This window comes from Castanea sativa, chromosome 9, assembly GCF_040712315.1.
Source record: "Castanea sativa cultivar Marrone di Chiusa Pesio chromosome 9, ASM4071231v1".
In the NCBI taxonomy this organism is placed as follows: domain Eukaryota; kingdom Viridiplantae; phylum Streptophyta; class Magnoliopsida; order Fagales; family Fagaceae; genus Castanea; species Castanea sativa.
The window spans coordinates 10,501,397-10,516,834 of NC_134021.1; the positions used below are offsets into that span (position 1 = coordinate 10,501,397).

The window sequence follows — 15,438 nt, forward strand, 5'->3', positions numbered from 1 at the left end:
ATAAAAAAATTTTGCGGTTCTCCCACTTTTGAGTAGGGGTGTTCATCCAATGAATGATATTGACCAAACCATTTGAAATCAAGGTGTGCCTATTACCACCGCACATCCTTAGTGCGATGGTCACTCCACAAGTATAAATGCTTGTGGGGTGTGGAGGGTAAGGGCTGGAGTTCAAGTTTTCAGGAGGGAGCTTCACACACATATACACTTATTAGATAATAATAGAGTAGAATTCTATCTTGTGTCACACAAAAAAAAAAAAAAAGCGTGCTAATTACCTATGATAGGTTTTACGACATTGGCTTCAACCATCAAAAGAAAAGAGAAGAAATTGATGTGCATCAGTTCGATGATCAATAATATCTTCAAATGTAGGCACGAACACAAAATCGACCACCTAACCCTTATTATGTGTCTAAAAATTAATAAAAAGAAAAGTTCTTAAGTGACAAAATTTCATTTAAAAAATAATTAAAATTTTAATGTAAAAGAAAAAACCTTGTTTTGTTTAGAGGAATAATTTTAAAACCACTTAAATAGCATCTTTATGTATAAAGAGTAAGCAATTCGATTCACCTTTCTTGAATCATCACCACTACGATTCATCATTTCTCAACCCCTACGGTGCCTTTCTCTTGTGACAACATCCTCTCATCAATCAAACCATTTGTCATCAAGCCGTTAAGGCGTGGTTTGGCTTTCCCCTATGCAATAATAGAGACCCTTTTTTTTTGGAAAACCAACCATGTTGGTATTGTTAAAATTTTTCTCCCCGCCACCCTTGCCTCTTAAATAAAATAAAATAAAATAAAATAAAATAACTAACCACGTAAGTAAACGCCCTTCACTTTTGAAAGGGATATTTGAGAGGGAATATTCATTCAATTTGATTGCCTTTTGCTATTCAATTTATTCCTATTAAATTGCCAAACAAAATAAAAGATAGGATAAGCCCATTAACATCTCTTTTCTTCCTCATTGGTTTTCCTCCTAAAAACTAGAGATGGGGATGGGTCATCCCTTCTTTCTTCTTAGCATGTATCTTTATTCACTAAAAAAAAACCCACCTACAACAAGAAAAAAAGTTAATGATAGTCCAAAATGTACAACCAGAAAGCCCAAGAAGCCCAGCCCAGAAGAATATCCTCATCATAAACTGGGCCACCTCTCTCCAAACCAGAAACGCTGACTGTGACAATTACAAAACCAACCTCCCAAATTCCCAATTCTCCATTTCATTCACCGAATCAAGGCCGAGCGAGCTAGAGCTCTCACCGAACCCTAGCGAACAAGATCAAAGATTCAGGAGCGAGAGCAAAAGAGAGAGACCCAGCAAAGCCAAAATCGCCATGGATTCAGCTGCCAGAAGAAGCACCGCCGGAGGAGGCATCTTCGAAGGGCTTTACAAGGTGCTCATGCGCCGCAACTCCATCTACGTCACCTTCGTCGTCGTCGGCGCTTACTTCGGAGAAAGGGTCAGCCTTTTCAATTTTCCCATTTCAATTTCATTTTTTTCTGCTGAGAAATCTGATTGGAAGGACTAGGAAAATGATACTCTCTGACTTTGATAGGTCTCAGATCCATAACATGGTTGCGTAATTTTTTTAATTTTTTTTTTGAAACCCATTAGATTGGACTATAAGAAATTACTGAATATCACCTTTGAAAGCTAATATCTTTCCCAGCAGTCAAGTTGAGATTTATTTTTTGGTTGCTGTAGTGACAGGTTATGGTACTTTTCAGATTCAAAATTTTTAGTATCACTTTGTGCCAATGAGGCCTCCCCTTGTAAAAAAGCAAGGTGAAGAGTGAGATCATGGGTTCAAAACCCAATGGGTGTGTGAATATGAAGAAAGTATCTCATGTATAAGATATATGCATCACCATCTATGTGGAATCAACACATAATGAGAGAGAAGTTGTACATACCAAATCCATAAGATAATTATTGTCGTGTAACTTCCCAATAAAAAATGTGGGTTTTTGCGTTGCATGTATTGTTAGTAAATAAATAGAGGACTGGGAAATGTAGGTCTTTTTTCTTTTTCTTTTTTTCTGGTCATTTGTGGGGATTGAAGTTGAAACTTTAAGAGATTTGGATTACATTGATTCTCATACTGAAGTTTTTGGGTACTGGGTAATTAGAGTGTCCCATTCAATGTTACTACTGAAATTTTATTTGCTTCTGTATTGTCAGTTATTAAAAGAAGAATTATATGAGAAGTCTTCTAATATCTTCATAACTGGGTGCAGGCTGTGGATTATGGAGTTCATAAACTCTGGGAAATGAACAATGTTGGGGTATGACATCTATTACTATAATAGAATTTATGTTTATGGTTTGTTTGCTTGCTCTTACACACTGTTGAGTTTTACACTGCATTAAAAGCTTTATAATTATATGGCTATTTTATATCAAAATTCTATTTGTGTGCTATATGAAGAGATGTGGGCTTAAGAAATGATGCTTTTTTTCCTTACAAGTTTCTATAAATTTCTGTTAGGTACAGAACATTGTACAGAATAGAATCGTAAACCTTTTATTTATTGATTTCACTCACATTCTGTTTTTTGTCTCGTTACATGATTGATTTTTGCTGTATGGCCAGAGGTTTTGCATGTCTTGATTAGGTTGAGTTCTTGCAAATGTTTGGATACTCAAGCCCTTGGTTGTACATCAGGATGGTCATGATTAGATCTTTGTTGACAAGCCAATCTGAATTGGGTTTTAAATTTTGATACAATTCAAGTTCAGATCATATTATTGAATATTACCATATAGTAGGATCTGACCCTGATCTTTCTGATTCACTTGAATCCTATTGGTTTCGGCCTTATTATTGCAAATTTTTTTGTTTCCCTTGTTCTATTTGCAATGGATTGAAATGATTTAAGTTTTAGACTTGTTAGACTTGTGTGCAGTGTAAGCTTGGAAGAAGGAAATAAAATTTTCCTTAGATGTAAATTTGATAATAAAGTAGATATGACGTGAGACAGCAGCACAGAGGTTGAATTGACAGATTTAGAATGCTGGAATTTACATGGCAGTGGGTTTATTGGATTTGGGATGACTAAGATTAGGGGTTTATTGATGGAAAGGGATTGGAAAATAGAAATAAAGTTTTAATGGTAAAAAGGAATAATAGGATTTGAGGATGAAACAAAGGGGAAATTGAGTTGCCGCTCTAGGGATGTGAACAGTAACCCAAGAACAAATTAGATTGTTTGTAGGAGATGGTGTAAAACCTACTATATGTACCCTCCAATAAATTATTGCCACATCAAGCTTTTTTCAAAGTGTAACACGGACTATAGTTTAGGGTGCTAACCGTGCATTCTGAAAGTTTAGAGTGCAAAGTGTAATTTGGGATATAGCTTACGGTGGTAAAGTGTAATTATCCCAAAATATGGACTTCTTGAAACCCTAATAAGAGGGGTTCTACTATGAAGCTCAAACTAAATAACTAAACTAAAACAAAAATATAAAAATAAGACGCAGTGGGCCATTAGTATAACTGATGCACATAAACCAGAAAATTGCAAGATTGCCCCAATTAAAATTAAGTAAAACTTATAAGAAGTCTGACTAGAGCTATTTAATTCCCAAAAGCATAATAAAATACAAGTCATAAACTCATAATCTACTTCCCAATACCTATTTAAGCTCCTAAATACGTTTGGTGTCATCTGACATGTGCCAAATGAATGTTTGGGTATGGTATTATATACCTCTACTTGGCAAAGTTGAAGTTCTTTACTACTGTGCAGGCCAGAAATACTTATGCAGTAGTTATAATTTCTCAGCTACAGTATTGTATAATGCTCTGTTTACTTCTCTAGTCTTAGATTGTAATGCTGCCTGCTATTAGTTACCTATTGGCTTGAATTTATGTGCATCAGTGTATACTTGAAACTTAAATATGGAGGTTTCATGTGGTGAAGCAATAAGATCAGATGCATTAAGCTTGAGCAGGCACTTAAACTTACATGGCCAACTCTTAAGTGGAGAATCTAACCAGCTGTGCCTAGGAATTAGAATACCTTACCAAATTGATAAATTTGAAACTGAAGGAAATGTTTTATATATTTGAAGTTTATCCAGTTGACAATTGATTTGTATTCAATAGCATGTGCTAGTAGAAAATCTGCTTGACAACACAACATCAAAGTGCTGTTGAGTGTATTTACTAGTCTTACCTCCATATTTGATTTGATTTCTTGTTATGCTGCAGAAACGTTACGAAGACATTCCAGTTTTGGGTCAAAGGCCTGCAGAAGAATGAATTTATAAATACCTCTACTTGGCGTTTTTCAAGTCCCATACCTTTGGCAATTTGAAGCATTTATGTGCTAGGTAGCATTTGCATGTTTGCAATAAGTGTAATATGCTTGTGTGCATTAAGACATCTTTTCCAAGCATAGTTTGAGCTTTTTGGAAGTACTGAGTTGGTATAAATTCTGGATGACTACAATGATTTCTATGAGAACATTGTATTTATCTGTTTACTGTCACAGTTTCTTATCAGGTGATTTGCTTATGATTGATATGATAATGATGCTGATTTTACTATAAAATGAAGGAAAATTTGTGGAACCCCATACTTATATGAATGTTTTGTATTCTCTGAATTCTTTAAAATAAAATAAAGGAAAAAAAAAAACAGAAACCAATTGCGATAGCGAAATTAAGACAATCAGGTGTTTGATCATTTAAAGATAAAAGTAGGGGGGACAAGTTTTTTTTATTACCTTTTTTTTTTTTTTTACCAATTATAGAGAAGGGAAAGTTGTTAGGGGGCATTTGGATCATTGTAATGTAACACTCACATTACTAGGAGAACGTTTAGTAATGTGAATTAACGATGTTTGGTTTATTCATTTATGCACAACTTTACAGTTAATTATCAAAATAATTATTCTAAAGTGACTAAAGAAATCCCAAAACAAGAAATTAGCCAAATTATATCTCAAAATGTTCAATATGACCAAAAGTTAAACCTAACATACAGGCCGCAGGGTCGATTGTGGTCGGATCAAAAATTTATTAGTCTAAAACAAGTGGTTATTTTTATGACGTTGACCTAGTTATTTGGTCTCTTACGGGTCAAATTAACCCTATATCAACCATTTTATTGTTTCACATTGCAGAAAATTTGAACACGCTTCTAAACTTTTTTTTCCGTACTTCTTTCAATACAAATAAAAGAACAAAAATAAAATAAAATACTTCTTTCAATACAAATAAAAGAACAAAATTAAAAACTTAAGCTAAAAGTTGAATCATACATAAATCCTTAAAACAAATTTAATAATCAATTCTAAGAGTGTACAAAAGTTAAATCACGGCTATGTTAGTTTTGCCAAAAGAACCAATTCTATAATCTTAACGTCACGAGAGTCGTCCACCTTCACAATTCCGTCACTGCCATCAACACCAATCAACTTCCCAGTGGTACCACGTTGCACACCAGCCATAATTTTGACCTTGTCGTTTTTCCTTGGTGCCACTACGTCCATTTCATCAGGAAGAGCTGTCATGGTTTCATCATTTTCACCAAGAACAACCCTACAAGAGCCATCCATAAGCACCTCTCGAACAATTCCAACAGCAGATTCTTCCTCTCCCAACTTGCGAACATTTACCACTATGTCTCGCATAAATATGGTCCTTCATTGTCACCACCTATAACAGGAGACACTGTATCCAGACCACCAATTCCAGGAGTGCTAGGAAGATAGGAAGCTGAGTTTGGAGTTGAAGGCAAGTAAGGGCTAGGAGCATTGGCATAAGGAGGAGAACTACTATCATATGTATGTGAAGGAGTTCCTGGTTGATACTGCGGAGTACTAGGTGTATAAGGATTCCATGCTTGATCACGCATAGGTGTATAAGGATTCCATGCTCGATCACGCATAGGTGTTCTCATGCCATCATGAATTGGTGTTGTTCCAGGAATATTATCCCTCATAGGAGTTCGAGAAGGATGCATCGGGGTCTCACTCCCGGGATATGGGGTAGAATTAGAATCAATCACATTCCTTTTTTCAGATATAAATTCTCGATCAACTGTGACAACTTTAGTCTGTGACTCCAATTCAACCCGAACTAATGAGCCCGTAACTTCTTTGACAATCCCATGGCAGCCTTTGTAAAGAGGCTGCCGGATCATCACTCTTTTACCAACCAAATCATCATGCCCTCGAGAAAATCTATTTGACAATTGAGGATTACTGCGAGGTGGAGCACCATAATTTCTAGCACCCTTGGCACGTGATCCTCCAGCAATAACACAACAATTGGCTTTAGCACAAGTAAAGCCAGCGTGCTCAAGGTGATGGCGATCATAGATGAACAAGACCCCTCCATATATATGTTGCACAGGGCCTTGTTTCCCTTTGCAAGGACCCGAAACGATCTTCACAACATCTTTTGTAGCTACTGTATTCTGATTCTGATCTTGCACACTCATTTTCTTATCAATCTTGAATTTGATCTCTCTCAACTTCACAAGAGCAACCTGACCATGTATGTCCGGAACTCCCATGAGAACTCGACACGCTTCTGTACTTTCTACACCAATTATTACACCAAAGCTCTTATTATTTAGAAGCACTAGATCATGAATCTCGTAGTCCCCAATTCTTGTGAGAGTACCGGAAGTAATTACCTCAGAGCTTTCCACAACATTGTCAGCAAATACACGAATGTGTTCCTTATTTGTATCAGACAAAATTACGAGGACATGTTGCTCTACCTTAACAACCATACCAGCTGTACCTTCAACTGTACCAGAGACAACCTTGACATGATTCCCAGGTTCGAAACACTTACAAAGCTCTTTTTCATTCACAGAAATAGTTTTAGGAAGGCCCTTCATATCTGGTCTGATGTGAACATTATCTTCCTCAACCTTCTCAACCCATCCTTTCAAGTTCTTGAGATCTCCCTTGACAACAATAACCGCATCACCCTTCACAAAATGCCCTTTCTTTCTATTTGCAAATAAAGTTGATAAATTGGCTGCTATATCACCAAACTTTTCAACTTCATCCAAAGTAGGCTTTATATTTTGAGAGTTGATTGATTTCATCGATACCTGTTTGTACAAGAAACCATCTTTAAACATCATGGCATCAATTTTGTCAAAATAATCACCAGTCATTGGATCTCGACCGCGCTTTACAGTAATATTCAGTTCTCTGGCCTCATCAATGTTCATAAAACGTGGACGAGGAACAACAACACCTCTACCCGATTTGTTTCCAACAGCAAGAGCCTGCAAGTCTATCCTTGGAATCAATTTCACAGTAACTCTTTGCCTCACATTATCAACATTCACCACCTTTGCAAGATCTCCTTTATATGTCCCATTCTTGATTCTGACCCAACAAAGATCCATTGCTTTTGCTTTGTTTTCAACCGTAAGAACATCGGTCATCTCTTTGATAGGAACAAGCTTAGGCATTCCTTTTTGTGAAGCAAATATATTGCGCAAACCTTTGCAAGCCTCCTTAACATGGGCTTCTTTGTCAGCTTCAACATAGACATAGCCTTTAAGATGATCAAGAGCAATGGCAGACCTAATATTCAATTCAGACCCTTTATCAATACACTTCTGCATCAAGCAAACAACCACTTCTTGTTCATGTCCAATCGCACACTTCACCATCCACAGCTTCGGGTCTTTAACAGAAGGCAAATAATATTGATGCTGTACTTCACCTTCTTCATCTTCTTCATACTCTTCGCGCAAAGCATATCTCTCTTGGATTCTCTTCTCAAGAGCTTCAACATCTTCGTCTTGTTCTTCATCTTCGCGTGGCAGTAATGGGCAACGATACATTCTTCTACGACGATCATCATCATCATCACCACCATCATCATGAAGATCCGCACCGCCATCAATGAAGTCATCTTCGCCATCCTCATCTTCTTCTTCTTCCTCATCAGTATCGACCTGTGCCTCGTCATCTATGAATCGTAAGCCGCTGCTCTTCTTCTTCTTCTGTTGCTTCTTGCCTCTGCCACCATCAAAATCATCGTCGTCATCGTCATCGTCATCTTCTTCATCATCATCCTCCTCGGCAACATCGTCTACGAAAACTGATCTGGGGCGCTTCCTACTCGATTTGGCTCTCTCTTCCTGCTCCTCCTCGTACTCTTCTCTGTGATGACGGCTCGACATCTCTTCTATATGCCTCTTTTCGACTCTCTCTCTCTCTCTCGCTCTCTCTCGTAAAAACTTTGTGGGTTTTCAGAGTGAAACTCTAGGTTTGATAGAATGGGAGCGAGTGAGTTTATTTGGGTCTGTGAGTGAAGATGAGGAGGGAGGCTGTATTTATATAGGAAATTGTGCTTGGAGTGCAAGTTAAGTGTAAACAGAAAAGGTTAGTCGGTTTCCTTTTTCTTTTCTTTTCTTTTTTCTCTTTTTTTTCCCCTTATTTGTTGTCTTTTTCCTTTTCCTTTTTATTTATTTAAGGGTTTAGTCTTACTATCTATAGTATTATTATTTATTTATACTATTATTTAGCTTTCCCGGTTTGAATTCTTTACTTTTTTTTCTTTTTTTAGTTCAAAAATACTCATATATCCCTATATTTAAATAGAGATAAAATTAAAGGGCAATTTGGTAAAATTGTAACTCTAACTTCTACTAAAATATTACCTAAAAAATAATACTACTTTCCTGTTAATTTTCAAATTATTTTATTCACTTATAAATTAGATTCTCAAAATAAATATTATATATATGAGAAATGATATGTCCACAACATTTTTACAACAAATCATAAGTGGCAAGTTGTTACTGGTTTTATTGTTGGGGTAAAAAAGTAATCTTAGTGTTAAGTTCAAATTTGAACCAATAATAACTAACCACCTATAATTTGTTGTAAAAATATATAAAATAAAAAACACAAATTTTTTTCTACAAAATAGAACCACTAAAAAAAAGCTTTATTGCACGCGCTTCGTGCGTGTGATAAAGCTAATATATTTTTTAAAGGATTTGTTCTTACTATATAATTCAATAATTCTGTTTAATCTAATCTCAAAATAATGAATAAACTAAATCTGTTTAATCAAATTATATATGTTCATTTTTAGGGTCCACTGTCATAAGGCAATGTTAAGACTTTTTTGAATAAGCACCGTATATTTTTGGTGTAATGGTCACTCCACAAGTATAAATACTTGTGGGGTGTCGGGGGTAAGGGTCAGGATTTAAGAGTGTGTTTGTTTGGAGGTGAAATAGAGAGGATGGAAAACTTTTGAGAGAAAATGAGGAGTAAAAACTTTTTAAAAAGTGTTTGGTTGGAAGAGAGGAGAGGAAAGGAAAAAAATGTGGTGGGCTTGAGTGTTTTCTCCTAGACCCACCAAAATTTTTTTCTCTCCAAAATTAGGAGAAAAATGGGAAAGAGAGTGTGATTTGTTATATAATAAAAATGTCCCCAGTTTCTTTCCTAACCAATGTTGTTTTTTTTTTTTTTTTAATCTTTTGCTTTCCTGGGACATTTTGCCTCTTCCTTTTTTCCTTTTTTCTCTTTTTTTCCTGGGCAACATTGGCTCTTTTTTTTTTTTTGGGCAAAATTTGGCTCTTGTTTAACTAGATGTGATTTTTTTTTCTTGATATGATTTTTATTTTTTTAATAAATTTGGGTGATTTTTTTTTTTGCTTGTTTGTTACTTTTTTTTAACAAGGATATGTGAGTAAATTTATACAAACTCGTTTTTTTTATCCATCCACTTTTCCACCCCTCCAACCAAAGGGACCTCAAATCTCCAAGAAAGAAACTCACACACATATATACTTAGATTATGTTAGAGTAAAATTTCTATCATGTATAAAAAATAAATAAAAAAAGACATTCATTTTATTAAATTTATAATGTTGTTTATTGCTTTTAGTTTAAAGATCATTTGTTTATTAGCTTTTATTACTTTTTATACCTATTAAAAAAAAAGACATCATATCATATCATATATTGATGTTGATGTTGATTTTTTTTTTTTTGAGAAACATCATATGTTGATGTTCTCCTCGTGACTTATGAATTATTAAGATAGTTGATTTTGTTCCCTATAAAAAAAATTAGTTTATTTTATGATAAAAGAAAAAAAAACTTTTAAGTAAAACTCTATAATATAAGTTTAAAAAATTTTAAATTCAGGAGGGAGCTTCACACTTTTGGCATGATGGTCATTTTACAAATATAAAGTTATTGTGGGGTGAAAGATAGGAGCTAGGGTTCAAGTCTCTAAAAGAGAACTTCAGACACATATATTACACTTAAATTAGAATAGAATATAATTTCTATATCGTATAAAAATAAATTAAATCCTAATTTCAATAAAATTATATTATCAAAATTTTCAAATAAAAAATTATTTTGATCATTATCATAATTTTGTGTCTTAATTTAATTAAACTAACATCCTACATTAAATGCTTGTTGTAAGTGCACAATTGCACCTGGCCCTAAGAACAGTTACGGGCTCAGGCCCAATGAGCCTTAAACAATATGAATTTGTAGAGGGTGGGCTTGAAACCCAGGTTAGAAGTGTCTGAGGATTAAATGACAAGCCAAAGATTGCAAACACTTGAAAACAACAAGGAATATTGTAAATCAACCTGCTCGGACGTAAGCCGAGAGCTGTTCTTATATTATCTCTTTCTCTTTTTTCTTTTTCTTTTTGATTACATAAAAGGGAACCCCCCATTCCTGTTCTAGGTTCCTCCTTAAATACTCCTCTTTTTGATACTTTGTACACGTGTTGCCCCAACTCCCCCTTAGCCTAGATATTTCTTTTCTCAGTGCCTTTGAATAGTAACCAGAAGTTTCCCTTCCACTGTTCAGGTGTCACTTCCCCATTAATGCGGCCAGGGTGGTAGGTGCAGGGTCTTTAATGTGGAGGTGGCAGCCTTTATCTTTGGTATTTCTCTAACATCGGTGCTTCTAGGACATTCAAGGGTTCACCCCCTTTTAACCATTGGTCTTGACCGTGTCATTCTCTAACATTTACCATGAAGTTCCGGGTTCTCCGGTGTCCGTCCGAAGGGAAATTCACCCTCGGCTGGATCCTCGGATCCTCGGCGTATGGGCCGACCCGTAGTACTAACAAGTTCTAAACTCAAGAGCAGGTCGGCCTTCCTTAGCATGGCCCAAAGGCCCACATCCCCATCAGGGTCTTTTTACTCCCACAATAGCCCTTCAAAACTCTAATTTTCAACGTCCGAGGAGAAAAATAGGGTTTTGATCTGACGAGAACCTACTCCACACACTTTGTGAGTGACTGCGCGTGTGGAAATCGTTTCGCGTCCCAGAAGATGCCACTTGGCGGTTTTATTTTCAAAAACGCACGCATTTATTGCTGTAAGCTACACTTTGTCCCCCACGTTCAACGGCGAGATGGGTATCAACGGTCCTCGTTACTCCACGAAAATTTGGGCGGGACGAATGTAATTTCGAGGCCGCTTTTCCGCACATTGTGACGCTTTGGGAACCTGCGCCTTCATTTAATTCCCCAGGGGCTAATCTCATCAAAACATCAGTAATCATACTTTATCTGCAGAAAACCGTGGAAATTTGCACACCTTCAACTTTGTAAGTTCTTGCTCTCTCTATTCTTAACCTTTTCTCCTCGGATAGAGTCCTCGGCTGTCCTCGTAGATATTCTCCCCTTTAGAGTTTAGCCTTTCGTTCTTTTCTGATGGGTAGGTTTAAGTGTCTAGTTGATACCGCCGCTGGAATGGAAGGCTTCAGAGCCAAGTATAACATTCCCGGCGATGTAGGTTTAAAATATTGCCCGGCAGAAGCCGTGGCCGGTTCTAGAAAAGAGGGAGAGGTTATCATCCCAATGATAGCCTTTATAGAGGGTGGGATGACCCTCCCAATGAAACCTGTAACTAGGGAGTACCTTCGCAACCACCGGTTGTGTCCCGATCAGTGCCTCCCAAACGTTTTTAGAGTTTTGGGTAGCGTCGATGCTTTAAACGAGCAAATGGGTCTAAACCTCACCTGGCACGATGTCGTCTTTCTGTACGAGTCCCATAAACTCTCCAAAGTAGGTTACTACATTAAATCCCACTCCAGCGTCGTTAGGCTAATCTCCTGTCTGCCCAAATCCAACAAAGGCATGAAGGATGACTACCTGATCGTCTCTGGGAACTGGCACGACGGCCTCCACTGCCCAGTTGAGTGGGGTGATCTAGGTGCAACACCTTAGGATTAACCTCCCCCCCACACAAACTCCTCTAATGCTCACAAACATGCACACTAACATGTATTTATATTTGTTTAACTTTATCACTTGCTGTGTGAATCTGACCATGTTGTTCACTTTCACGTCTTTCTTTGCAGATAAGCAACACGTGCGTCCACGCTTAAGCCACTGCAGCGTTGCCGATCTAAACCGAGTGCTTCGCTCCGAGGTGTTTGTCAGCGAGGACTTACAACTTAGAGCTGCTCATCTGATTCTGGGGTACACTCCCATCTCTTCGGACTTCCAGGAGATAGAAAACGCCATAGTCGCGGGTGACCGAAGACGAAGGAGAATAAACGTAGCCCGGCCCCACTTTTTGGACGACCACGATCTCCCTGACGCCCCTCACACCGTTTTGTACAACCAGCCCATAGCGGCAATTCCCCTCGCCGTGCACTCTCAGGCAACCGTTGTTCCAGAAGAGCAGGTGTCTTCTTCACATACACTAGACGAAGAGATAGATCAATTCCAACTTGAAGACACCGAAAGACCTCGAGGGAACCAGTTCGTCGTACTCTCTGATGAGGAAGAAGAAGCCACTGAGGCCTCTGGAATTTCAGGATTAATCGTTGCCCAACCAGAGGACGAATCCGAGGAGGAAATGGACAGGATGAAGGGTCTCCTGACTAATAGAGCTGCGAAGGTTGTTGAGAAAAAGACGGGGGGGTCCCAAGCTCTTTCATCCTTGCCACCTCCCCCTCCTCCAGCTGAGCCAAAACTTCCAACCGAGGATCCCAAAAAGAAGAGGAAGGGGGAGGCCGAGGGGACAGGCGGCAAGGAAACAAAGAAACCGCGACAACAACCGCCAGCCGTTCAGCAGCAGAAGCTGGATAAAGGCAAAGGCAGGGCCCGCTCAGTTGAAAGCGGGGAGATCAGAGCGAGGCCGAAGTGCGCCGAGCACCGACCACCTGGTCCCCTGACTTAAGGCTGGACGGTGCACCCATCTCCTGCCAATCCAGTATAAGGGCGGTTCAACAAGGCCATGCCCACCACTTGGCCGAAGTGTTGGAGCGCCCTCTTCTGCTGCCCAAGGACATGGAAACCTTGGAAAAAATGAGCCAGCCACAACTATTCCTCTCTTTAAAAAGGGATTTAGCGCTGGTAAGTTTAACCCCTTTAGGAAGATTCCAATTTTTAACAATATCAAATTATTCATAAGTGCCTTGCTATATCTGACTTCCTCGCACTTTACTGCAGGCCATTCAAGAAGTCTTCGTAGCCGAGAAATTTATAGAAGATACTCAGAAGAAGGCCAGAACTGAGTTTGAAGTCAGGCTGGAGACTGAGAAGTCCTTGGGCACAGCCCTTGCTGAAAATGAGAAGCTTACCTCGGAGGTGGCTGAGCTAAAGAGAGAGAAAAATGGGGCCGAGGCGAACCTGAAGACCATGAAGACCCAGATAGAAGGGCAGCGCAAGCTTCTTCGTGAAAAAGATAACGAGCTCTCCCAAGCCCAAAAGGAGCGCTCGGATTTGGAGAAAGAACTTGCGCGAATGAAGGAGGAAGCCGGCGCATTCCATCGTTCTCTAGAAGCCGCCAAGCAGGCGAGTTATAAGGAAGGGGTAACAACCACCGAGGAGCAGCTGACAGAGGCCTTCGCGGCTTTGTGCCGGGAGTACTGTCAGAAAGTCTGGGGGGAAGCCCTAAACGTAGCTGGAGTTCCTCTATCCTCGGATCTGAGGAAGTCCGAGAACGTTTGGCTTCCCCTGGAGATACAGGAGATTGAAGAGGCTCCTACTGCTACTCCTACCCCTGAGTTAACTCTCCCTGCTCTGCCTCCGATGGTCCCACAGCTAATTCCAGATCCTACAGAACCTTCAGGTTCCAACAAAGAGAAGGAAGGAGGCGGGGATGCAGAGAAGGACTTGAGCCAGAAAGTGGAACCCAACGTCCTTCCAACGAAGACAGCAGACAAAGGAAAGCAAGCCCTGACTCCCTTTGAGCTGGAGTTGAAAAAGACCGAGGCCACCAGTACCTCTCAGCAAGACCCCCCTCCAAAAGCTTAGGACCTAGCTTTAGGACTTCTCTTTTTCTACATCCGGATTAAATATGTAATGTACATTTAAGTGATTAATGAAGAACTATTTCGTTTGATTCTCATTTATGTCGCATCCATTTTACTTTATTCTTGTTATATTGGTCATAAAGATTGCCATTAGTACATGGTCAAAAAGGGGCAGAGCAAACAAATCTAACTTCAAGTTTTGCACAATCATAACCTCCACGCAGTCATTCGCGTGTTATTAAAAACTTAATAAAAAGTGATATGGCTAATATGTTTAAACAATGCCTTGGTTAAAAAAGAGAGACCTCATATAACGATTAAAACCTTATAATGTGCAGCATTGTTTTTAGTAGGATGTAAGATCCGAGGACCACTCATTCCTCACATAAATTTGCTTAATACTTTTAAAGAAATAAAACTTAAGATCCGAGTTATTGAGCGGTAAGACACTAACTCCTAGACACAATAAGAAGTTAACTTTGATCAAGTTTATAGTCCGAGGACAAGACTTTAACTAATTTTCCATTTGATTCTTTAGACCATTAACTTCAAATGTTAATTTTCCCAAAGTAGGAGGTCCGAGGACCCGACACAACTAAGGTTCTGTTTAACAAATGACAAGACAACAATTTCCACAAGGTTTGTGGTCCGAGGACTACACTTAACCAAGTTTCTGTTTGATTCTTAAGAACAATAGCTTCAAATGTTAATTTTCCCAAAGTAGGAGGTCCGAGGACCAGACATAACTAAGGTTCTGTTTAACAAATGACAAGACATCAATTTCCACAAGGTTTGTGGTCCGAGGACTACACTTAACCAAGTTTCTGTTTGATTCTTAAGAACAATAGCTTCAAATGTTGATTTTTCCAAAGTAGGAGGTCCGAGGACCCGACATAACTAAGGTTCTGTTTAACAAATGACAAGACATCAATTTCCACAAGGTTTGTGGTCCGAGGACTACACTTAACCAAGTTTCTGTTTGATTCTTAAGAACAATAGCTTCAAATGTTAATTTTTCCAAAGTAGGAGGTCCGAGGACCCGACATAACTAAGGTTCTGTTTAACAAATGACAAGACATCAATTTTCACAAGGTTTGTGGTCCAAGGACTACACTTAACCAAGTTTCTGTTTGATTCTTAAGAACAATAGCTTCAAATGTTAATTTTCCCAAA

At 38.4% G+C, this 15,438-nt stretch overlaps 1 protein-coding gene and 1 pseudogene across 1 annotated transcript; one reads left to right on the plus strand and one right to left on the minus strand.

Annotated features, from left to right (window-relative positions):
- The first annotated feature begins 1,184 nt into the window (after positions 1-1,184).
- LOC142609989 (cytochrome b-c1 complex subunit 9, mitochondrial) lies at positions 1,185-4,575 on the plus strand. The gene is made up of 3 exons (XM_075781711.1): positions 1,185-1,475; positions 2,254-2,301; positions 4,233-4,575. The coding sequence occupies exons 1-3, from the start codon at positions 1,350-1,352 to the stop codon at positions 4,281-4,283; spliced, it is 225 nt and encodes a 74-aa protein (XP_075637826.1). The 5' UTR covers positions 1,185-1,349; the 3' UTR covers positions 4,284-4,575.
- A 588-nt stretch (positions 4,576-5,163) lies between these two features.
- LOC142611120 (putative transcription elongation factor SPT5 homolog 1) lies at positions 5,164-8,292 on the minus strand (annotated as a pseudogene).
- Between the last annotated feature and the right edge of the window lie 7,146 nt (positions 8,293-15,438).